Source organism: Phalacrocorax aristotelis, chromosome 2, assembly GCF_949628215.1.
Source record: "Phalacrocorax aristotelis chromosome 2, bGulAri2.1, whole genome shotgun sequence".
NCBI lineage: Eukaryota > Metazoa > Chordata > Aves > Suliformes > Phalacrocoracidae > Phalacrocorax > Phalacrocorax aristotelis.
The window spans coordinates 49,909,976-49,936,140 of record NC_134277.1 but is presented as its reverse complement, the minus strand read 5'-3'; the positions used below and the strand labels follow the sequence as shown (position 1 = coordinate 49,936,140).

Genomic DNA, 26,165 nt, shown 5'->3' with positions numbered 1-26,165 from the left:
ACTGACAGAGCTAAAGGCTTTGCCATCATGGGAAACCCTTACCTTGGTGTGACTCGTGTGAGTTCATCGGAAGGGTGCAGAATGCGGCAGGTGGTAAAGGTGAAGGTGGAGTTGGTTTGTGACATGCACTTCCCAGGATGAGGTACTAAATTAAAAAAAAGCAAATTCTTTGCATTTTACACAAAAAAGGGGAAAACAAAACTTCTGCGTGCTGATAAGACAGATGCAAAAAGTGATGAGGTACCTCAGACAGGATCAATGCAAGAAAAGTGAAATACAGAAGTGCTACAGAGTTGTAACAAACACTTGTTCTCCAAAACAAACACATCTAGGACTCCAAGGCCAGTGCTAAAAGGGTCTGCTGAAACTTCCCCATGATCACTAACACTGCAGGTAAGTCTTGCTCAAAACAAATTTAGACAAGGCAGTGCTTGAAACACTAGTCCTCATCTAAACTAGCAACTTCCATCAGTGGAAATTACAAGCAGCATTTTCTAGTACCAGCTCAGGAGCACTAAAGTTTTCTGAACGCTCATGCATTTCAGCTTTTATATTGATCCACAAAAAGGTATCCTCATTACTTCTCAGTAATGGATCCAGCTTGCTATAGGAACACAGACTGAAAAGCTGGGGAGGGGATGGCCACATAGTACTATTTCTCTATCTGTGACTTTTCACATCCACGTTGAGGAAAGTGGTAGTTGTTTGGATCCACTACTGTACATCTGTGACATTTCTCTTGTGCATGTGTTTAGGTTCTTCAAGAATGTATGCCCTCAGCTGCACAACATAGCAGGTTTTTTTTTTAATACTTGTAAACAGTGTAGTAAAGCATTTTCTCCACAAACATGGCTGTAAAGATGCCACTCTCTCAGTGTATCAGTAGTTTGGGAAAGAAGCAATACAGCTCATAATTTAAAAAAATGAAGGGCTTAGACCAATTTCTTTCCTCTTAGTAGGGCTACTTCTGCGGATATACTAACCTGCTGTATAATGCAGCTGTGGCCATTGCAAAATTGCTACAAATTTTAAGAGCCATGCATCTGAAAAGCTGGTTGGAAAACACCCAGAGTTAAATATTACATCAAAGATATCATGATTGCATAGGTTCCCTTACTTAGTAACCAAACTTATCAGGTGTCAAAAGACATGCACAATAAAACCTGTATGCAGCTCCCTCCCTCTCAGTCCTACCCAGCCCTCTGAGCCATTCCCTGATTAAGCCACATTTTAATACCACAGTACACAACTGCTCAACACATTGCAAAGGACAGACAGACCAACTAGACCAGACACCATTCTGAACTTCCAGAGATGCTCAGCAGAAGCAAGGCAAGTCTTAATTGTGGCTGTGTTCCCTTTTTCACATATAAAGTATTACAGCTCCAAAACAGTGTGTGCAGTTCGGTAGTCCTTTAAGAACACGTATAAGCAGTGTGTGAAGGCTAGAGCGTGGGGAGTGTGAACAGTGGAAGCAGAAGTGGCTAAGCAAACAACGTGAGATAACTTCTGGTTAGCGCTGGAATGTACAGCTGTACATTAAAGAAGAATATTTCTAAAAACCCACTGGAGTGTCATGTTAACACACTCAAATGTTAGCACAGCATAACATAACAACAAGCTCTACTTCACCTCCAGAGATGGTAATTATGATGCTTCAGGAATCCAGTTGCTTTAGAGATTAGTGTGAGCACTATAAAAGCTATTACAAGGGAGCACAGCCTAGCAATCATGATTCTCTCCATATTGTAAAGAGTTAAAAGAAAATCTGGAGAAAGAGCTCAAATAACTGGACATGAAAAAATTGGTTATTTAGAGAAAACAAAGGACTTCAACATAAATCAAGTAGAAACAAAGCAATTATCCCTGGATGATGAATAGAGAACAGAATAAAGCAATGCCGGTTTAAGATCGCAAGCTCAACCCAAAGCACATCACTGTAATACAATCAGTGCATCTTCCCCATTTGTAACATCCACGGGGATCCCCTCAGATTGGAAACAGCACACTGAAGATACACAGCTGCGTTAGCAAAAGCAAGACTCATTGCTATTAATGAGTCAGAGATAGGAGAAGGCTGCTAAAAGTAGAGAAATCACTGACTCTAATAAGAGGAAACAAATTGAAATTATTTTAAAAAAAAAATCATCAATTTCCAAGGATTCATTCCACCCTCAAATACCACTAAGAAAGTCCTGTACCAGTTTCATTCTCCATCAGTCAACAATAGGGTGTATCATATTGCTGTAGCATTTTCCGTCCTTTGGACACAATACAGAGAGAGTGAGAACCTGTTACTGTAAATGAACAAAGTTTATAAAACAGAAACAAAATCATTCATTCCTAACCTCGTAATTTTACATAAGAATGGCCATCTCCTGAGCTGGTATAAGTTTGTGAGGAAGTAATACACAAGTTTATAATAAGAGAAACTATCTTCACACGTACATACAGCAAAGTATTATTTTAAATATACACATCTGCTCCATGTGACTGTGTCTGAAACCAAATGTTTTATTTATATCCTTTTTTTCAAAGCAGTAGATGATTAACAATGAGGCTTCATATCTGTATGAAAAAGAATCTGTACATAACTCCTTGTTTAACAAAATTTACAGAAACACCATGTGATTTCATCAATCAGGAAATCATAAACTAAACTGTATGTGCATTTTTCCCCTAAATTAAAATTCAAGCTAAACCTTTGCTGCTGGGTCATGTTTTGTCTCCCAGTAATTACTGATTCTTTACCTTATTGAGCTTTCTCAAACAATTCTTAGGCATTTTGGGAAAAAAGTGCAAAACATCGTAGCTGAAAGAGACCCTCCTGTAAACACAAATACTGTTGTAAAAGCACCTTTTAAAACACAGGGCGGGGGTGGGAAAGCAGGCACTAATCAAACTGACTGCAGAGCGCGCTACATCTTCTGGTAAAACAGAGCTTTCCCGACTCAGAACACAAAGCTGCTTTTATACAGCTCAGAGCTGTTTCAGATCCAGCTTCAGTACTCAGAGTTTATAGGCTATTCTGCTAGGTGCAAACAGCAAAACAGATGAGTTTAGGACATGACCTTCTGCTCAGGGAACCCTCAGATGACCATTTAACCTGGATTTTCAACCAGCTCGTGCAGAGAAAGGTACAAAGTTACAGTAGGTAAACTAGTGGGCTGCCCCATCCATGAAAAGGTGTCAGAGAAACTGTGTTTGAGGAAGATTTGTCAGAGGCAGCTATACTAAAACGCGATTGACTTTTGTACCACTGGTTCCAAACTCAGATTCGCTGTTACACTAAATGAATAGTGAGGAGGCAGAGAGCTCACAGTGGCCGGCACATCTTTGCATTTTATATGAATACCTATTCTGTCAAATAGTGATTTATGCAAAAATGAACTTAACCCCACCCCACCCCCCCCAAAAAAAAAAATAAATATCAGAAATCTTCATAATATGGCTTGATTCAGACTGGTACAAAGGTAAAGTTTTAGCCCAACTCTGAAGCAAGCCACCCTGCTCATCATTTCTTCGGCATGTTTAACAAAAGGAGGAAACCTGGTTCCCTGCTCTTTCAGCAAAGTGAGCAGTGGAATTTGGACATCTCTCTAGCACAGGCTGGTGAGACAGGGATGGAACGAAAATCAGGCTGGGCAGTCCTTAGAGCAGCAGATGGAGATGATGTTTTAAAGCATTCGAAGTTTATATTATTGCTGAATAGAAAAAAAAAAAGCTCTGCCTGCTTTGGAAGAGGCAATTTTTTCCTCCAGTGCCATCGTTCGGGATACAAGCTAGAGACTTCACTTTTGCCATTCTATGCCACCAACTCCATACTTTGGTAAGGTGAAATTCCTGAAAACCAGGTCACAAAACTCCATTGCGATCCACAGGACAAGACAGCTGCTTCATGCACTCTCTAAATTCAGCAAATTTCATCCCCTCCAGGTGACTGAACGTGAAAGCTCCGATACCCAGCACTACCTGTACTTAAAAACTGGCTGACAGGACAGGGGGAATATAGGGTATGCGGGAGCTGATGCCTTGGTTAACTACTAAAGCAAAATGGAGATGCGTAATAAACACAACAGCTGTAAAATGTGAGTATGGTGCTTTCCTAAAGGTGTTTAGGTGCCTTCAGATGTCCTCCAGAAAACACTGCCGCCAATGTCCTTCAGAAAACACTGGTTTCAGGGGTAACTGTGAATGCTCAAAACCTCCAAGACTCCATACATATATGCCAGGAGCATTACGTTTCTTAAACTGACAAGAAAATAATTTTCTGAATATCTGCATTTCCAAACTTTCTGTTTATTTTGCCTTTGGAAATAGCAAGAGGTAAAAAACTGAACCAAGGCAGGTATTCTTTGGACAGTATTTTCTTAGCTTTCTTCTGGCTGAGGTCTCCTTCTCATATATATAAAAACATGGAGCACAGATGTAAAAAGACTTCAACGTATTTAATGTGGCTTCAACACGATGTTATGCAGGCTAGGATCCCAAATTAAAATTCTAGCATTTTAACAGAACAGATAGTAAATGCTGACAAATTTTTCTTGAAGAAAAATAAGTTATATTTAAATATGAATCATAACCTTGTTCTAAGAAGAATTACAAAATTTATTGCTTTTCTGTACAATGGTAATCTCTTAGAAACACGTATAGCCATCCTACTAAAAACAATTTGAACATAAGACATTCATTGCATGTTTTCATGATTTTAGGCATCTATTTAGAAAGATCTCCATGTCATTGTTAAGGTCTAAACACTAAGTACAAGACGGCTGATCCGTAATGCTGTGTACATGTCTGTTCAAAGCAATCAATCAGTGGAACTAACAAACAGAAGTACTGAAAGACCAGTCTGTGCACCCAAAACTAACACCCAATTAAGCACACGCTGAATCAAGTGTAGTAGCCCTTCCAACTCCAAAATTAGAATATTCACAACATTATTAAGTGCTTTGAACAGCTTGGGGCATTTTGTTTAAGGGAAACCTGAAAGGCAATGAACTAGAAAAAACAAAACAAAAACCCCAACAACCCCTCTCCCCAAAACAGACTCTGTACAGTTTTATAATATATTACAGTTTCTTTCAAAGAGTAAAAAAATATATTGAGGTTACTAAAAATTTGTGCTGCAAAAATTACTTGTCCTAGATGGTATTAACAATGCTGTGTCCTATAACTTTCTTACTGTTCCAATTATGCTGAGTCTACACAAGTGGTATACAAATTTCAAACTATTGCTGGGTATTAGGCTAGAACTGCAATTCTGGAATTTAAAATCCTCCATAAAATTCCTGAGCCCACACATAGCGTGTAGCTCTGACAGACCAACTGTAGGTCATAATTACATGTGCGTTGAGTTCTTCTGAAATGTTCAGTGCCGTAATTGGGATATAATCTGCATATATGATGAGGAAGTTATTTTACATATCAATGGATAGTACAGGTCTCAACGCAGGGAGAGGAAAAGTCAAGGATCGTAACTTTTTCTTATTTAGTCAGAATGATTTCTGACTCTCTCCATCACTCAACAAGAAACAACTGATACTTTGCTCTGAATACGTTTATTTTGGCTACAAGACATCTTTGGCACTACCAGCAACGTTTGTTCTCCTGAGCCTGGATGTTAAAATGACTTCTCTTAGGGCTCATCTTGAGCACCACTCTACACACCCACAAAATGGCAGTAAAAATAGGACGTCATGGTACTCTGCCAGAGAACATCTCCAGTGAAAAAATGGTAAGATACAACCCTGAAAGCATACATATCAAATCAAGCAGACACCTACCCAAAAGACTAAGATGACTTACACCTGCTGGAAATGGTCCTTGTAGGCCCTTTATTTCCAAATGTGTTTTGTTCTCACATTAGAAGACCTGTAGCTCTAGACTGTACGCTCTATGGCCTGCACCAACGGCAACTGTAGGAAGAAACTTCCTTGCTTTTATGAACCTCTTGGGCTAGAGTTTTCCACAATGGAGCTATCCCGGATTACAAGCAAAAGCACTATCACTAAAGATTTTATCCAAGATATTTCTCACCTTCCCTTTTTATTTTACTTTCACATTCTCTAGCAAAAGCTTATTCTGTATGTTGCTGCCTGGAATCATGCAAGCAATGAGATCGTAACCTTGTGCTTGTGACAGCGCCCTAAGGAAATGTGTGTCCATTCACAGCCCTGCCTGCACTGCATTTCTTACAGAGAAATCTAGGAGAGGCGGAAAGAATGCTAAGGAGGTTTTTTTCAAGAGGAGCAATGGCTGCACAATATTTAAATACAAAATGAATTCATAAGCTAAGCACACATCTCTGCTCCCGAAATGTATTCTTCAGTGGGCAGACTGTGGATCCTAAGAAGCACTGTCACATTAGCATCTGCCTACTCTGAAAACATCCACAATTATCTTCTCCTTGTATACCATCTGCCAAATTGCTTCAATAAAAAGCAGATACAGCAGTATCTTGACTTCATTTGAGCAATGCAACCAATAATGATGTGGTGGCTCATGGATATTCCTAAATCCTAAGCAGCTGGGCAATCTGGAGGAAGAATAAAGAATGGGAAATTGAAGTTTTCAGTGCATTTGTTTATTCTACACATTGAAGTCATTAATATTGACCAACTTATCTGTTTCTGTAACACATCAAAATTACTCAGCAAGCAATAGACAACGAAATAAGATTGCCAGGGCAATTTCATAGATTTCCTCTACTTGCCAATTTATAAGGTAGGGAATATGCTTAAAAATCTTGCCTGAGATAACTAGAGAGTTCTCCCAGGCAAAATCAGCAGCAACTAGGGAATAACTTGTTAACAACAGTGACCTGTATTCAAATTGTAATGGAGAAAGGAAATGAAGAGAAATACTAGTCTTGTCAGTTTGTAATCGTAGCACAGGTCTACGTTTATTTTTCTACTCCGAAGAACTCTCCCAAATGATTACCCACAGATGTTTTACAAGCCTGTTCTCAAAATAAAACCATCCAAAACCCCTAAACTGTATCTATATTCCTGTCTACTTATAGTCCATAACAATGTTTCCAAATTTCCAACATGTTCCTGTGTTGAATTTTCTTACGATTAGAAAATTCATCACCCAAAGTGTAACATGAATAGCTTTCTTTTTTTTGCACAAATATTGTATCCTGAGTACATGAAAAACTGCTTCTTCCCTTCCTCTCTGCAGAAGTAAGTTTTAAAAGGAATCATATCTTTTCTTGGATCTTTTATTCCATAGACCCCAAAAAATGCCAGTTATTTCAGTCTTTGATTATTTCAGGCCATGTTTCCTAGATCCCCAGCTTTTCTCGCTGCTGTTATTTAGACTCTTCAAAATGATTAAACACCTAGAGTCTATCCAAAACTGTAAAACTGTACACAACCCCTGCAAAGGCATTATTTATTTCTGTATTAATAGAAAAAGTTAATATACTCATTATTCCTAGGCAATAGATCTTATAGAATAAAGACAATTTTTGCCAATGGAAAGGGAAGTTGAAGGGCTTGAATGTTCAACCATTGGAAGTGGCTGAGTCACCATCTCTGGAGGTACTTAAAAGATGTGCAGATGTGGTGCTTAGGGACATGGTTTAGTGGTGGACTTGGTAGTGTTAGGTTAATGGTTGGACTCAATGATCTTAAGGGTCTTTTCCAGACTAAATGATTCTATGATTCTAAGTTTAATCTTAATACAACTGACTGCAAAAAGTGGCTTATATTTGATAGATGAAAGCATTGAACTGCCATTTTAGTGAGAGCTGAGGATACTCTGCACTTCACAAAAATAACAGAAATGCTATTGTCTAGCCCTGAGACAATCTAATCTTCCAAACACCAGTTAAATAATAAATTATGATCTATTCCAGAAAAAAGGAGGGGGAAGAAAGTATCCTCATTTAAAGTAGCTATATAAAAACAAGATGTCTGAAGGAAAAGGAGTTCCGGTAGTTTACTGATTCTGGACTAAATACGATTCTTTACCTGAAGCAAATCTTAATGAAGACTAACACTCCTATATAGCTTATTAAAACAAAACAAACAGCTCCACCCTCCCACAAAAAAACCCCAACAACAAAAAAAGAAACCACACAAACTCAAAACACATCTTTAGTCTGAGAACCTGTAGCCTTGTGCAATAATATACCACAAGTGTCAGTTCAGAGTATCTAATAACTCATGCAGTACTGCATCACTTAAACATGTTTAAGTCTTAGTATGGTAAAAATAGGAATGATAAAATTTAATAGTGTGGTGGAGACGGAATGAGGGAAATGTCATTATTCTCTGCAAAAAACCATCCTGTTAATTCTTTATGTCAAAGGGGATTTAAAAACAGGTAACTGTACCTGAGATAAATTAATTAAACTTGCAGAATTTCTTTCTTTGATTTTTTCAAGGCACTTCCATTTGTTCCAGCAAAGGCAACTTAGATGCAACTTTGTCACCATTTAGACCCAAAGTACAAAAATCTTAAGCACATCATCACCTCTTATGAACAGAATAATATCTGCACTATAAGCATACAAAATATATATCATCTATACATTATATACACTGAAGAGTGTGCACTAAATACACATACAAGTTGTATACATGCTACACAAAGGTTTGTGAACAAACCACTTCCTTTTAGCAGCCTTCTCATATCAAAATAGAGTAAAATATTGACCACAGATGCTGTTACTAAAAAAAAAAAAAAAGGTAAAATTATATTAAAGAAAATATTTTTGAGCCAATGTTAGAATGGTTATGTTCTAACTACTGCACGCATTAACGTGCAGATGCTACACACAAAGCAATACTATGGATGCTGTTCTGCAGAGATGTGAGAATGGCCCAGTAATCAAAATCCTGCAAAGATGTCAGTTTTACTGGACTTAATGAGTTTCCCTCACCAGACCCCTCATCATCGTCAGTCGCGGACTCCTGCATCTCCTCTGTGAAAGCCTGAGATTGGCGGGAGTTATTCTTGTTGTCTGAAACAGTCACTTGTGCTTGTGACCTCTCACCTGAGGTCTCTGTGTGCTGAACTGGCGTCGAGGTAGTTAGGCCCTTGTATGAAATGTCACCTGTCTCATCTTCCTCATAGTCATTAAGGCAGTACACTTCGTCCAGGTCCAGGTCCAGCGTCCTGAAGCCCTTAGTGACAACCCCGGGCCTTGGGTCCAGGATCCCGCCCAGGTGAGGCTGAGCCAGCTGCTGCCAGTGGTGCAAAGTGGCAGAACCTTCAAAGGGAACACAAAAATAACCAAAATAAATCAGTCATCAATCCAGGATCTAAAAGGCAGAAAATCCCACTTTGTTTATGCATAAGACTAAAGATTTGGGAGCTCCAAACCGTTAACATTTCTGGGTTTAATATTTCTAGACTTTAACATTACTTGGAAGACAAGCTACAAGGCAAAACTGCTTCACTTACTCTTCTTCATTTCCTGATCAATATGAAATAAACTGATCACGTGAGCACTTTGACAGGTAAAGTCTGGTGGTGAGATGTCGCATACTTGCGCACATGCAAATCCCCTCCCTGTTCATATTTTTACCTCCCTCAATTCACAGGATTAAGTAGAAGGAGGAATTAACGTTTAACAGTTTATCTGAGCACCATCACAGAAAGCTCTAAGAGGAACATATACTGCATACTCCCGCATTAAGTTCACACCAAGAAAGGTACTAGAAACATACTAGAATTTACTACCAGTAGCTAACAGGAGGACAGGAGCCACACAGATTACACACCAATTTCAGCTTTCACCATATGTTAGAAAGCCACATCAACTCCAGGCACGTGTAAGCAGAAAATACCTCTGACCTATACATCAAGTCTAAATACTTGTATGGCCCCTATGCTACAGCAAGTCAACTACTACTATATAACTACATGCTACTGTACCTGTAGCTTCATCCTTGGCAGAAAAATGTTTTGAATGAGGATAGAGGTGCATATTACAGAGAAAAGCATTCAATATTCAGCATTCAATAGGAGACAATGAGTCAGAAACAGCAACTTATCAGATTAAATTGAGATAAGCCCACTGAAATCAGTGGAGGATTTATCAGATTCTTCAAGTAGTGATCAAACACTGCTCGCAAGGGCTTAAGTTTTCTGTGCCTACCAATCATTACTGTGCTGTAACTTGTGACTTAAAACTATTCGTTCCGATTCCTATGACACAAAAAAAAAAATCTTTATTTTCATCTTTGACAGATCAAATCAGAGCAGTTTTTGTTGTCTTGTTCCTGTCTGCTCTCCCCATAACAGAACACTGGCTCAGTCAACAAGCTGACATAAAAATGTCTTACCAGTATTCAAAGCCTAGGAACATTCAGTATGTTGCATAGTATGTGCAAAAATCTAAACCACTATTTTATATATATATAAAATATATATATTAACAAGAAGCTTAATGTTAATAGGAAGTTAACAGAGAAAATGTCCTTCTGTAGAATGACTGGGATCACTGAGTAGCATTTTAATTAAGTCTATCTCACTTTTTAAAAGTGTAATTTTTAGTTCAGAATAATTGGATCTGCTACATTACTTTGGATAATGGTGGGCCCCCCCCCCCCTTTTTTTTTTATTTTAAGTAATTTTTGAGGGACTAAAGAGGATTTAGACTGAGTGGTACTCTTGAGGCTGAAAAAGTAGAAACAATTACAACCCCAAAGTAAATAACTAATGAAGAAATTGTATTTATTCCTGAATTGTCACGAAGGTCAAGTTTTTCTGCTTGTACATAGAAGAAATATTCCAGAATGTGGAGAAGTGCCAGATATTACCAAGCCTTAAGCAAAGAGTAGAGCTTTGCGGTTTGACAAAACCCTCAAAAGTCACAGAAAAACACCAGAAGTCAAAATTTTTTCTGCCCAGTCTGTAAGTATAAAATCCTGTTGCTAATTAACTTCTATATGCAAGCTTCTGAAGATGTAATCTTTTTGACCTTAAAGCTCACAAAAATCCATACTCAAAAACTCTGCAAAGGACAAGCATTAATTGATAACATTTTGTATCTTTCCTCTGGAAATATATTCACCAGGATATCTGCATTTTGAGCTTTAATATTTCTATTGACACTACATGTAATTAGTTTCTTTTGGAAACTGGAAATCAAAGTGGCCTAAGCTTCATCACAAAAAAGAGGATATCTGAGTTTTTCCCCACCTGTTACTTTAATCTCGATCTCACAAAATGTGTGAAAGGGAGCTATAACTCTTCCATACAGAAAATTAACACTAATGCAGAAAGCAATGCAACAGTTGTCAACTATCTTATGATTAAAAAAAAGTGCCAATATAAAGGGGCGAAATACAACACCTTGGCCTGTATCCTGTCCCAGGCTCCTACTAGACAGTTTTGTAAATCATGCTATCAGAAAAAGCTGGCATGAGAGAATTAGTGTGCAACAGTAGGACTGCCAGGCTGAAGTGAGAAGAAATGTAAAAGCAAAATAAAGTATATGAAGAGAGTTTTTTTTTTCTTCTATTCCTATTATCTGCATCATTTTATGTATAGTATCGGGGTCAGAGAAAGCTTGGAAATTCATTATGTGTTGCTGCCACAATTGCAACAAAGTGAGTGAAGACATAATCAGTCCAAGGTTCTAGTTTTCCTTGGGACACAGGGTGTGCTATTTTGTGCTTATGGTACGAGCAACTTCAGATACACAGTATTTAAAACAAACAAACAAAACAAAAAAACCCCACCACAACCAAAAAGCCACCAGGCTGTAACCAAAACAAGTCATATTAAGTAATCGTTCTATTTGACTGCATGAAAGTGTTTTTTGGTTTTGGATTGGGGTTTTTTTTGTGTTTTTTTTTCCAAAGATGCAAAGGAATAAGATTAATTTCTTAGTGCTTCTGTCACCCTACTTATTTTACTGTGGGATTTAAAAGATTTCTTTAAAGGAATAGAAGCCACTAACCTGAAACGTATTATAGAACTGATTTTTTTCTCTCCCCATTTTATGGCATGAGCACCCTTAAGAAAACAGTAATAGAAACCCAAGGCACAACTACTGATAACAGTCTGCAGGTACAGCAGACTATTTTGCCCAAGTAATTTGAAAGTATCCATGAAGTTGGGGGAAAAAAAAAGTTAAATCTCATGAAAAATACCTGGGAAAGAAACTAAGCTGAAGTGAGGAACAGAATCATAAACATGTATTTAATAAAAGACAAACAAACAGTAAACTTATGAAACAGGCAGGCACAAACACAGTACAAATGAGACATAAAATCAAACACTAGATGTACTTTAAAAGGTGCAATAATTTTAAGGAAAAAAAAAAAAGACCCAGTGAGAACAATGAACAAAACCAGGAAAAAAAAACTCAGACCGATAGAAAGATGATAAAGACTTCAAGAGTTTATTGGAAGAAAAAAGCAGATATAATGGGATGGCGACAGAAATCTATTACAGTGGTAGCAACCAGTAACTGAAACAAAGCTGGATCATCCCTTTCCTCGTGTGGTACAAGAATTTTTTACGACCATTTAAAAGCAGTCACGAAAACAAACTACTAAAATCTGCTATGAACAGTATGGACTTGTGTGCTATGGCTATAGTTTCATTTGAATAGATACAGCACATCACTTTCCTCCAGACACAAGAAGGGTTATTTTTGCTTCTGAATATTTGTCATGCTAAGTGCTCCTTACACATGAAATAAATTTGTTCTAAAAAGATGAAAAAAGGGAATTTCTGCAATTAAAACACACACAATGTAATGCAACACCAGAGTTCTGTTAAAGGAAAAGAGAGAGAAAGACCAAAGCTAAATTTATGTAACTAGAATATCTATGAAGTACTATAGGAAAACAGCTTCTTTTTTTTTTTTAAACCTGAAGGGATTTACTCAACTTTAACTTCCAGCAACAACCTGAAACAACTGAAGAAAGCCAGGCAGGTGACACCATGTGCTCTGTCAGCTTTGTTATACTACAGAAATGCACTTAACTCTAACAAGACTCTAGCCCTGACTACCATCTATCTATATCTTGCCGCTTTCTGGACAATATATGGGGGAAATTTGACTTAAAAAACCCCACCTCATTTCACACATGAAACCAAAGCCATAAAGACTCAAAGAGCCAATTAAAGTCCAGAGGTAATTTTTAATCACAAAAATAGTCCTATTAGACCAACTGGACTATTTAAAGTAGGTAAAGGTCTTTCCAGACACTGCTTTGCAGAACTGAGATTTGATGAACTAATACTCTTGTTCCTTAGGTTTCAGATACTCAGCAACCTTCCTTTTCTAAATATGAAATGGCAACATCGCGATTTAGGTTAGATGTAAGGCTGCACTGCTGATGCATGTGTGGCCCGTAACATTTATTTTACTGCCATGGCTGGAATTGCTTCCTAACACTTTTAAGGCTTGAGCAAAAATGTAGTAGTTAGAAGATTTCAAACCAACAGCGTGGATTACTGTCTCTAAAGTAAAAAGAATATGTATTGCAAAGATTTCCTGCTTTCTGGTGATGGATAAGAGACCACAAAGAGTCACCAAGAAGAACAGATAAAGGCCGAGGCCCTTTGTTATCACCTTCTAGTGGTTTCACAATCTGAAGCTTTTCTGGCAGGTAGGAGCGACTGCTGATTGACATTCCTGAATATCCAGTGAATTCTGAAAATCTGGAGTGAGTTCCCAGCGACATGATGCTCTCTGTGGGGGTAACAGAACCACTATGGAGTTCACCCTTCTCTGCCAGTTCCCGCAACTTCCTTTCCTGCTCTTCTTCGAAGAACTTCCGCTCCGAGAGGTAATTCTCCCGCCTGAGGGACAGCCTACGAAGGGCAGTCTCTAGGTCACTGGAGCCTGGAGTCCCCGGAGTTCCAGGCTTCTTCATCCTGTCTTCATTTCTAAAACATAACAGGGGGCACGCACACACACACACAAAAAAAAAAAAAAAAAAAAAAAGGAGGAAGAGGGGAGGGAGAAAAAAAAAGTACTTAGAGATGCTAAAAACTTCCACATGACAGTTTTGAGACATTCACCAATACCTTTAAATTACTATGTCTCGGAACAACTCATCTGGAGAGTTCAAAGGCAAACACCAATATTTTCTTTCTCTTGCATACTAAAACAGTTTTGAATCATAGTTCCTGCCTGGAAACTCCTGGTTGAAAAGCTGTGCTTTACTTAAGAACTTCCTCCTGCAAGCAGATGAGAGATGCCTACTTGTTGGTCTCTTACGGTTATACAAACTCAAGCAAGCATCTTACACGGCCAATGCTGCAAGAATACCATAATGAGTCACAAGAGTATATTATGCTGACAAATACTAATTGTTCTGAGCTATTAAGTTATTGTTATTGGGAAGTATGTACAGCATAGTATGGAGCTGTACTGGGGGAAGAGACAACTAGCTAGAAAGAGCAAATTTCTGACTGGTTTCATTCACAAATTTTCCGATTAGGTAACCTACACACACACACTTTATTTTTAGGATCAAAAGAGCGAGCTGTAGCTGCAACTTAGATCACAACTCCCTGGCATTAATGTAAAATGGTGAAGATATAATTAGTTTTAAGTGTCGACCCACAGTTGCAAAGACAAAGTGTGGTTTTACGTCATCTGGTGCTGCTGCATCTCAGAACAGGTGTGAGTTGCAGACACTGACACACAGTACTTTCAAAAAGCTTTCCTTATTTAAATAAACTTGAGTGCTCAAGAACTATATGCACAAAATAAAGTAACTTCTGGAGATGTACGTCACTGTGTCAACTGCACAATGTAAGACAAAAAGAAGAAAATAGAAACACTTTGCCTTTAGGTCAGAAACAAAGCAAAAGCAAAGCCCAATGCTACAGTACTGACCCATTGTCAGAGGATTCTGTCTCTAGAATGATGCTATTGGTCTTGTTGTCTATCATAATGTTAGAGATGTCTCCCCCATAGAAACTGGAACGTGGAGTGCTGACACAGCTAGAAATGACTGAGTTCATAGCAGAGGACTGGTTAGAGCCTGGGATATTCATTGGTGACGGAGTCATGGATCTCTGCTTGACAACTTGGTTTACATTTCTCACCGTCTCGAAGACCCGCTTCTGATGACTGGTAAGACATACACACAGTTAATAATCACACAGTGCCTTCTTACCTTAAGAAGGAACAGAGAAACAGGTAACAGCTTGTTAACGACCCTTCCTATTCACAGCTCCACCAACCACCTTGTCTTTATAGTTTCTGTAAAATAGTATGCATAGTGTCCCATACTTGCTACAGTCTGGCCATTACATTCAATCCATCAATGTAATAATTCCATCACCCTAGAATATTTTAGGCAGTACATTTGAGAATTATGTGCATGGACCCTCTCAAATATTAATAAAAATTAAGGGAAAGCGCATTTCAGTACATCAGCTAAAAAGACCTTAAAGCCATTGTGTGGAAATGAGTTTTTAAAACACAAAATTGATCTCTGATAAATTTTTAACTATGAACCTGCTAATCCATTTTAAAAGAGAATTCAAATTTACTCTACTGAGTACCTCTACTCAAGCAAGTCTCGTACCTTTTCTTTTTGAAACCGATTTCTAACCCCCTTAAATAGCATTAAAACAAAACAAAACAGAAAGAAAACAAAAATATAATGGATGAAGAGTCTAGAGAGAGGCTGCGAAGGCTAGAAACCTAATTTCTGACCTACTTCTACAGTTCATTCTTTATTCACCATTGCCCTCATATCATAACAAACATTGCTCACCTGCCTCCAGATTAAGATCAGATGACAATTCAGCAGAAGTTTCTTGACAAAATAAACTTGCCCTATATCATGCTACAGAAGTGCTACTGCTGTTTGTTTTACCGTTCAACAATGGCTGAACACAAGCACAGTGCACCCCTTCCAGCCTAAAGGTAACACTGCCAACGTATAATGACGGCAGCGTGCTTTATGCTATTATAATGTCATTCAAATTTCTTTCCTTCTGTCCAGGAGTGCTCAACAGCTGCAATCTTTGTGTGTAGGATCTAAGTCTACAGTTGTGTTTCTTTAGGAGGATAATCTAAGAGCGTCTATCAAATAAATGGTCCCACAGAGGTTAGTTACTGCTCATATAATCGAGCAAATAAATAAAATCAAGACAAGCCATAAAACAACAACAATAAAAACGGTATCCTTCTTGGGTACGTGCATAGCAATACAAAAGAGATTCTAAAGAAGTTAAGCTATCCCTAAGTGAGATTACTCTGGAATGACAAAAGGATCCTATGGGGTTTGAGCATGCTCACATCTTCCTGATCTTGTATTTTCCTAATCGACACTTTGCTCTGTCAAAGCCTCATTTACAATTCCTGGCTCATGCTCAGAGAAGGTTTAAGTACTTCAAGCTGTTTGTCAATATATGTAGGAGGTTTCTGGAAAGTGGCTATTGTACCTTCTCCAACTGTCTTTTCATTGTAAACTGTTTCTCTAACAGACCCTCTAAATAGGATTAACTTATTTCAAATGAACCAGTCCGTGCTTTGTACAAATAGGTGAGATAAACCTATTGGAGTACACGTGCAACTGGTGACAGTTAGGCCATTTCTGCCAACCTGTATCTATCTACAGCTTTTGGACTGTCACAAGTACTTATCTTGTTTCAAACCACTCTCTTGTTTAATTCAAGAGAACTTTAGCACAGGTGTAATGGGCATCACACTAAGTACCCAACCACCCTGGATCCCTTTCTGCACTGACATTCTCCCTGTAAAAACTGGATTAGATAAATAATTACCTTGTAACTTCTGTTATAACACCTGAAGAGAGAACCAGAGGAACTGAACTCATCCCCTAAACATTAACTGAAGAAACTTAGCATGGTAACACAGAAGAACACAAACTTTTTCTCATTCTCAGCACTCAAGAAGGAAGACAAAAAGTTCTAAGACAAGGCAAAACCTATATATAGGCATTCCCTTTTGCTAGCTTTAGCAGAAAATATAACCACCCCAGTAACAAGACAATTTATTTTCCTTTGTCTCTATCATTCACACTCTGCCAGAAATATTTCTTCCTAAATCCCTAGCTCAACTAATTCCTGTCTTTTCCTTTCTCATCAACTAATAATTAACTTCAGAGATAATCAATTAGGAACCAATTCTTTTCAGTCGTACGCCAAGTCAGGAGAGTCGGGTTCATCTAAATGCAGTTCTTTCCTCATTGACCCTTCTATCTCTGCTGCCAAAGAATCCTGTTAAAAATAAGCACAAAAGAAAAAAGTATCATAGTATTAACAGGTTGCCATTGCAGAAAACAATTAATTACTTATATAGAATAATTAATAACTAACAAGGTGTCAGAAAAAAAGAAAGGTTTAAAAATGAAAATTTACTGGAAAGCTAGAAGATTAATGAATGTATCTAAATCACTGACAAATTACGGCTCAGCTTCATACTGCTACAGTACTTATCTGCAGACATAACATCTGTCAAAGATCCTAAAAAATCATCAGAGGCAACAAGAGAATTCAGGTGCTCCAACTTCCCAGACTAAACTCCCTACTCAGTAATACCCACCTTTCATGTGTGAAGTTTTGCTTAATTTGTTTTCATTTAAAGTAAACAGAAAACACTCTTCCCTTCCACAACATTACCCATCCACCCACAAAAAAAGACATGGTTCTTGGCATAAAGAATTATATACATCCCCCATGGGATTAAAGGTGACAGGCTATCAATTTTTCACTGCTGGTCAGTAAGTTTTACTGCCTAGATGTAGTTAAGTGCAGGGTCTAAGTGTCAAGCATTCACAAATCTAAATGATCTTTGGTCACATGATTTAACATTTGAAAATCATTTTTATACAAAACATATAAACCTATCTCAGTACAAGCATAATTTTTTGCAGCTTTCAACTGTATTTGTGCAAGTACAACTCTATTATTAAATGTCTGCACTTTAAATTGGCCTGTGGTCAGTCTCAGAAGGGACACAAAAAGGCAATCTGAGCCTTTGTTAACAATTTACTTCTTGTGAGCACAAACATAAACTGTGTTCTTCCCTCAGCAGTTAACACGTGACACAGCTAAAGACAAGGAGGACCAGATTCCACTGCTTGATTATGTTAATGTAAATCAGAAGAAACTTCACTGATGTCATTGCCCTCAGAAGTAATGGAATTATTCTAGAGATACACAGGCAAGCAGAGCCAGGCACTGAACTTACTTAGACATTCTTATCCACTCTTTTCTTTCTCATTTGGTTGAGGGTACTGCATATTCCCCACGCTTTAAGCGTACAATGTCCTAATCAAATAGAACTAGGTAAATGTAGTTTGTAACGCCAGTGACACTGCTATAATTGATGTTGCCATAATACATACCAGCAACAAATATTGTTTTAATGAACCACTGAATTTTCAGTGACCCTAAAACAAGAATATATTTGTCACCTACTCGAGTACTGACGAACTAGGATGTTTATCATAACCGACTAGAAGGATGCTGTGTCCAAAAATGATTAGTTATCAGGAAGTTACATCTCCAAGGATACTGAGAAAAACAGGAAGCTACTGAAAATCAGCCACCGCAGTACCCACGATGCATAAAAAAAAACGCAAAGAACTGTGTAACAACCTATTAATGATACCCACAATTCACAGCATAAGTACAGCCAGCCACAGGTTGTATATAGTACTGCAGCAAAATCAAGTAACTGTACAGCACCACTGCTTCAGAACCAGGTGTGCAAAACTGATCACTCAGGTATCCTTTAACACTATATGTGTGTGAGTGTGCATGCATGCGCGTGTGTGTGTATGTATATACACACACATGTTCCACCCATGCTCGTATCCAGGTTAGCATCCCATCCTTGAAGGTCTAAGTCAGATACCAAGTCACATTTCCTTTGGTTGGATGTTTTCTGCTGTGTGCAGATTTTTTTCTTGAACGTGCTTACCATAGGGAAGAGACCGAGAGAGTGGTACCGACGTGATATGGCATTTGGCATAGTCTTGTTCCTAAGGTTTTTCAGCTCTTCTTGAGCCTCATGAAGCATTTCCATGCACTCTGCATACTTGTCTTCCAGCTCCCGCAACTGTAACGTACAGAAAACAGTGCAAGATGTTATGGGCTGCACTATCATCACAAAACACCTGCAAATTCTTTTCAGACTGGTAAAGGATAATGGTGTAGGGAAGAATATCCTACTTTAAAGGAAAAGAATTCCAAAGAGTGAATATCATCAAAAATACTAAATAACATGGATTAGTGACAGGAAGGGCTGGTGGGGAGAAACTGCTTGCTCCATTTCCTATCCTATGTATCTACATGAAGCCACTGTCAAGGAGAAGATACAGAGGTAAAAGTATCTTTAGTCTGATCAGGTATAGTGCCTAATTACTGCCATGATGACCACAGTGGCAAACACCACGGGAAAAGGACAAGATGTTTCATAGTGTTCCAAAGGACTTAGGAATTTTAAAGCCAAGACTTATACATATATGTATGTATGTATGTATATATAACCTCCAACAGCCTAAGACCATGCCTCATTTTTAGCTTGACTTTCTCAGGAAACACATCTTATGTAATCACTCTCTCTGCAGATATCTGTGTACCCTCATCGTTCTTGAGTTCATCAGCCATTTCAACCAACTTTGACAACTGTTAATGTCTTTCCCAGGACAGGGATGGAGAAGCATGAGCTCAATCGTTGTGGAGTACCACAGATACCAAAGGCTCATCAGCAGAAGCTTCTGTGGGCATTCCCACCTTCAACACTAAGTATTCCAAATGCAAGACACATCATAAGGGAATCAAGCTTTATTCATTCTATTTCGTAGCACCCAGAAGACAACCAGCAATCCTAGACTGTCTTTGGTTTATTTGTTGAACAAATATAGTACGAATGAGCTCTTCCATGTTATCTCGCTATTCAAAATAGGCTTAAGCTACCAGCCTAGAGAAGTCAACCTCTAAAGGGTTACTATATAGCCCACAAGCCTGTTTTTCAACATGTGTGCCTGCTGAAGGAGAAGAGAACAGGAAGGGAAAGGTTTTGAACCCTACCAGGAACATAAATGTTCCTTCATTCCATATACACAGGCAAAATTATTTAATAGTTCTGATCCAGCTAAACCTCCCATGTTAAAGTTAACAGCCGTTGACTTACTACTAAATCATTGTAATACTAAGTAATGTACTCACCTCTGCTGTGAGCTGTCGCTGGGCATCTTTAGCTGCTCCCAAATGCTGGACAAGTTCCTCATTTTCAACTGCACACTAAAATATTACAAAAAAATGTTAGAAATACTGTGATGTTTTGTCCTGTGATGATGTTTGTATCCTATACTACAGGTAAGGAGGAAAATTCTAACTTTTCGCAACACCCTCTCCGCAGCAATATTAGTCCACACACAGTTTAAAAACATTTAAATAACACTTTAAAATGTTAACACAAGAACACCCAGCAGTCTGTGCCCTGCTAAATGAACCTCTGAGACACTAAACCTAATGAGTATGCACCCAATGAAATGCTCATACTGACATTCTTGTCTTACCAAAGTCATTAGGTTTAGTGCAGAATTTCACATCTAATATTTAAAATAAATGTAACTCTTGCATTTGATAGATTGTATATGCATCTTTTAATAAATTGATGCTTGCTAGTCAAGTATGCTAAATATTAAACATTAAACAAGGTCACCCAGATAAGGAGGGTGGAAAATTTCTTTTAGGCTCTACTATACAGAGGGTTGTAACTTGTCTTCCAGCTACAACAGCAGCAAATCACAACAGTAGTCTTGCAACTGGATTCCTTACAGCTTTTGCCTTTTTCTGCAGATCGACTATCTGAGAGAGAAGATGGGTGATTTCTTCCTGTTGCCGGGCAGCATCTTCGGTTTTCTTTGCTAACTCTTCAGAGATATTGGCAATCTGGATGTTTGCATCCCCTTTAAGATAAGCGATTACAATTAACATTGCAAAGCCAAAAGCAGAAAAGTAAGCAGAAAGATGTTCCTGCAGAACATTACTTGATTCAGCAGAATCCTTCTCCAATATATAGCAAGGTATTTTTGACGAAGAGCAGGACACAAAACCAGAAAGATGTAAAGTGCTTATGTGGCAAAGGAGACTGCTTTCCTTTAACAATAACATTTTCTATGCAAAACTATTTTGCAACTGAAAAAGATTTAGTTTAGTTTACAGCCAGAATTTTCTGCTGTGAAATTTCAGCCAGAAATTTTCTCCTCATGACCATTTTTATAAGGAAATTAAGTACCACAGAAAAACATGACAAACTGATCTAACTCAGTTGACTTTCTTTTTTAACCGAACAATCTCAAATGAGAAGGGAAAAGAAGTAAGGACATACTTAGCTCTTTTACACAGTCATTGACAAGCTGCTGTTCCTTCTCTTCATACGTAATTGTTTCAGTCTTCAGCTGGCAGGCCTATTAAAGAAATCCTCATCAAATATGCTACATTAGCACATTTATTCTTTGCCAGTCTGTTGCTGCATTTCCATCTGCTTCACAAAGACACACTTTTCTAATCACTTCTCCAGGAAGACTGTGAGAAACTATAGTTTCTGGCTGCCCTCCCTCATGTTCTGGAAAAAGGGGCCAGGTGAACATTCAGCAGAGACATTACTGCGTGGAGAAACTTGCATCATTATCACCATATCCCCACTAGATGTCACCTGCATATTTTGTACTTAAAAAATACACACAACAAAAAAAGCCCTAAACATACAAGACTAGTATGCAGTGCTTGATCTGGGGACCTGAACAAAGCTAGGTATCATCACAGACTAGTTAAATGATTGGTTTAAATAACTGAATTAAACATCCAAGTATTCAAAAACATTCAGATAGTATGTGAAAAGTTCTGGCACTGTAACCATCTATCTTACATAAAACCTTAGTGCTACCTCCTTCTCTGCTTTGTGTTTTTTGCTACCATTCTAGGAGTGCCAAGAGGAGCATGACTACACCCAGCTGGTTCTGTCTGGCACCACCTCGGTGGGTCTGTATCTATTCCCGATGCAGGGGGCATGCACAGACACCCACAGACTGCATCTGTAGAGAGATGCATAGCTCAGAAGTTTCAGATTTGGCTCCATCTTGTGCCTCGCTGGCACAGACTGCACCTCCCTGGAAGGGAATTCAGTGAGTGCTACATGGGGATCTCCTATCAGGTCCTGATGCAGTGGCCCTCTTAGTTCTAACCCTACCTTCATTACTCTCCAACCATCTATTGTTCATCTTCCTTGCACGACTTCTCAATGAAGTGTACAGCACTTTCCATTACCTGGTGTCTTGTCCAAAGATGTGACACCACCTATTTGCAATGGCCCTGTATTTGCAGCAGAAAATGGTAATGATGCTCTGTTTTCATACATTCATTCTTAGCTCAAAAGTATTTCTTCTGCTATATTCTGCTACATGTTTGCAAAATGGCAACACGCTCTCTAAGATTAAAAGTTGTCTTGAAAATTAATATAAAATTATTCATAGGAAATTCAATTATGAAGTGTTATTTCTGACAGACAGGAACAGCAGACAAAACAGTTTTTAAAATGTTGTCTGTGAAACAAAGAGTATTGTCAGAAATAAAAGGCAAGAAAAACACAGTCAACCTAAAATATTTACAGACTGACTTGAAGCACAAATTGAAGATATTTAATGCAAATTTAGATTAGCAATTTTTATTTTTGACAGACACTGGATTTGTACCAGAGAGACCATGCCAGCCTGCAAACTTCAGATCTGCAGCTAACATCAGCCATTTCTACCAGGTCAGCCCTTCAGAGCCTGTTTCAAAGTGCAGTGCTGTACTCCAAAACCTGCCCATGCTCCTGCACATTCTTTGGCAAGGAAACCGCTTTGCACATAGCTTCATGTAGCTTCCACGTTCCAGCCTTTCCTTCTAAATTAAGTACAAAGGATGGTGATTAAAGAACTACAAAGAGATCTGTGTCACATGTAGAATTATATACTCTTAATTAGACTCTCAACTTTTAATACACACTTCTCAATACATGTGTTCTGGCATTTAAATGAACAGCTGTATTAAGCAAAACACAAAGGGAGCAATTTCACCTCAGATCTAAGCACAACGTTCTCCTCTTCAAGGTCCTTGAGTTTCTTTTGAAGAGAATCCAAATGAAAGTAGTTCTGGACGGACGAGGAAGATTCATTTCTCTTCAGCCTTGTAACAAAAACAACAGTTTTACCTCATTTTCACCTGTATTATGGCCAATCTCACAGGAGAACAGACTGAATACAGGTCTCAAAACCAGTCAGAGCCACATGAAACACAGCTTTGTTCATGCCTGTATGCTTGGGCAGCAATGTATTTGCAGTGATTTTTGAAAGATAGCATTTATTTATTTATTAATCCCCACACTTCCTATGGAAAAGTTATTCAGCCAAGGATATGAGAAAGGAAACCATGTTACTACGGGGAGCAACCCAATAGCTTCCTGATTAATGCTGCACATGCTTCACTAGAACGCAGCAATAACTTTGCAAGCAAGGGCAGACAGCCCCTCAGAGGCTGCAATGCTGTTCAGCCAGCTAACTGCCTGGAACCCACGCTATAAGCCATGCTTTATAGCCTTCCCTCTGCTTGGAACGTTTCCATAGTGCCCTCAGGTCCTTTAAGCGCAAAGGTCACACGTAGGATATTCCAGCACAGCGTGCAAAGGTATATGGTATAGAGGGGTACCGGTAAGTGTCTGCCTTGCCACCACGGTGACCTGGTTCCTGTGAAAGTTACAGCGCTGCATCAGCAGCCTCCCTGTATGCTTTCCCCTCCTGACTCTTCTTGGTACTAGTATAGCCAGCTGGTCCAAGGCAAATCCTTCCAGCTGGTGCCATGCACCAAGTTCAGAGTCCCATTTATAGTTCCAGCCGATACAGGGATCATTTTAATACTACTCAGAGCTATCAAGTTGTCCAAACTACCCCTGCTTAGTACCAGATGAAGGTTCAATGTTGTAGATTGATAACTTACGGGGTGGAACAGACAGACTCCGGCTCACTTTCTTCAGCAGCACTGGTATAGAACTGGAGCAGCTCATCTTTCATGGAGAGCTCATGCCGCAACTGGGAAACCTGCACAATGAAAAGAGCTTGCAGATTACTGGATTTCTTTCCTAGGTACATTCTTAAGTAAACACAGTATAAATTGGTTATACATCCTCCAGCATGGTCTTCAGACTACATCAAGAGACCAAAACTCTAACAGACCAGAATCAGTTCCTTTATTTCTTAGAAAGAAGGAAAAGCGTATCTTTTCAATTAGCCATTAAATGTTCTTTTTTTTTGAAGTTCAAAAATACAATTATATACCACTATTAAAGAAGGTGAAAGAGAACATGTCTCAGATGAGCAATCCTGATTCACTATTGCATTAGTCTCGATTCACATCCACAGAAATTGATATATTGCAATGATACTGCAAGAAATTAATGTGGCACAAACAAGACAAACACTGCTTTCATATCCATTTTATGTGATGACTGTCACCATCTGACCTGGATACAGCCCTTGCAGACTTAGATGTAGACATTTCTTCCTCTCCAAGAGACTTTGGACAAAATTACTACAGTGCTTGTGTAGTAAGGCTACATTTGGGACTCAGTTGCCTGTTGAGCTGCAGACCACCACCAGACAGTAGCAGGCTGCCATTCTGAGGTTGCTGCAATGGTAACAGCTGCAGTCAGTTTCTGGGTGTAGTTTGGGCTTTTGATGACTCCAAAAGATCACTCTAGTCAAGCAGTATGTGGGTGTCACATACTTAGTACATACATGTATCAAAAAGGAACAAAATATCAGAATTGGGTGGTTAAGATACCCTGTAATTGTGAGTTCCACAAACTTAACCTTGGTTAATTCATATTGTGATTCTCCAAGGGCTAAAAGCCCAATTACACAGTAGCACTTACACTGCTTCACAGCTGCAATTTAAGACCTCAGTCGTAAGAGATTAATTTTTATTTTCCTTGCATAGCTATAAATAGCATAACTGATCAGACAGATCTGTTCCCTTCCACTTACACTGCAAGACTTGGCCCTCAGTTTTCAATTTCCAACACACAAATTGCAGAGCAAATTTGTTTTTATTAGACTTCTGCTTGTTGTATTGTGGGCATATTTGTATTTGTAGTTATTACTGGCAAAAACCCCAGAGAATATCAATAAAATAGATTTAAGCTGCATTTTCATCAAACAGAAAGCAGACTCAATGCAATAAAGCACTTAAACTGCGCAGAATTTTAAGCAAACAAGGTAATTTATTTTACTAAGATTTTACTAAGGCTACTCTGTGTAATCAGACGCACTAAGGCACCAAGTCCTTACATTGGTTCTAAAATGCAAGGGGGTAAAAACCCAACCAGCTATATTTCAGAAAACCATGAAACAAAATCCGTGCATTATTTTTGGGAGGTTCTCTTTCCCCATTTAAGAAACAGCTAAAAAGCTGAGCCAAAAATAACAATTTACTTCCCTCCAGCACATTATGGCTCAGCCTCTTTAAGTAGCAAGGATTCAGATTCTGTCAGTGGGTGGGTGCTAGATCATCTCCAGCTTTTGCTACACTTCTTTCTCTATGAATTAAAAAGACTGAGGATACTATTTTTACTGCCATTTCAAAGTACCCCAACTCTCCAAAGGAGGGTGAACAGCCAGAAAGGGTGACCTTTTATGGGAACAGGACCAGAAGCAATGGGCGCACGCTGAAACACAGGAGGTTCCCTTGAACATCAGGAACAACTTTTTTTATAGTGAGGGTGACCAAGCGCTGGCACAGACTGCCCAGAGAGGTTGTGGAGTCTCCATCTTTGGTGATATTCAAACACTGTCTGAACATGGTCCTGGGTAACTGGCTGTAGAGGGCCCTGCTGTTAAGGCTTTTAATTCACTCCATTGCCCTGAAAGCTTCACTCAGCTTCAGAACTATGTCATGAAATAGCTGCACCTATCTTATACATAATTTATGGTAGAAGATAAAAGGATCCTCACATAGAGCACAACAGTTCAGAGACATGGGACCTAGCTTGCAGGAACAATCCTTATGGAATCACGAACAACTGTTTCAAGAGTCCAGATGATTGTTTTCCTGACTGATAGCAGCTAAATACTTAACAGGTTGGAATTATTCACTTAAAATGAAGACACCCAGTTACACCGTATGTAAATAACATGCATGCAAGTACCAAG

General features: G+C 38.6%; 1 protein-coding gene across 4 annotated transcripts in view; it reads right to left on the bottom strand.

Moving 5' to 3' along the window:
• TRAK1 (trafficking kinesin protein 1) overlaps positions 1–26,165 on the bottom strand; it is a 136,640-nt gene that overhangs the window by 7,844 nt on the left and 102,631 nt on the right. For 3 of the 4 annotated variants that reach the window (XM_075083477.1, XM_075083479.1, XM_075083478.1), the window contains 11 exons: positions 23,956–24,056; positions 23,040–23,148; positions 21,311–21,389; positions 20,758–20,888; positions 20,143–20,217; positions 18,893–19,030; positions 17,108–17,184; positions 14,825–15,061; positions 13,550–13,866; positions 8,894–9,223; positions 43–145 (listed from right to left, as the gene is read on the bottom strand). In XM_075083477.1, coding sequence (XP_074939578.1) covers positions 43–145; positions 8,894–9,223; positions 13,550–13,866; positions 14,825–15,061; positions 17,108–17,184; positions 18,893–19,030; positions 20,143–20,217; positions 20,758–20,888; positions 21,311–21,389; positions 23,040–23,148; positions 23,956–24,056 — 1,697 coding nt within the window. The remainder of the gene's footprint in view (positions 1–42; positions 146–8,893; positions 9,224–13,549; positions 13,867–14,824; positions 15,062–17,107; positions 17,185–18,892; positions 19,031–20,142; positions 20,218–20,757; positions 20,889–21,310; positions 21,390–23,039; positions 23,149–23,955; positions 24,057–26,165) is intronic. The other variant, XM_075083480.1, reaches the window with a different exon arrangement.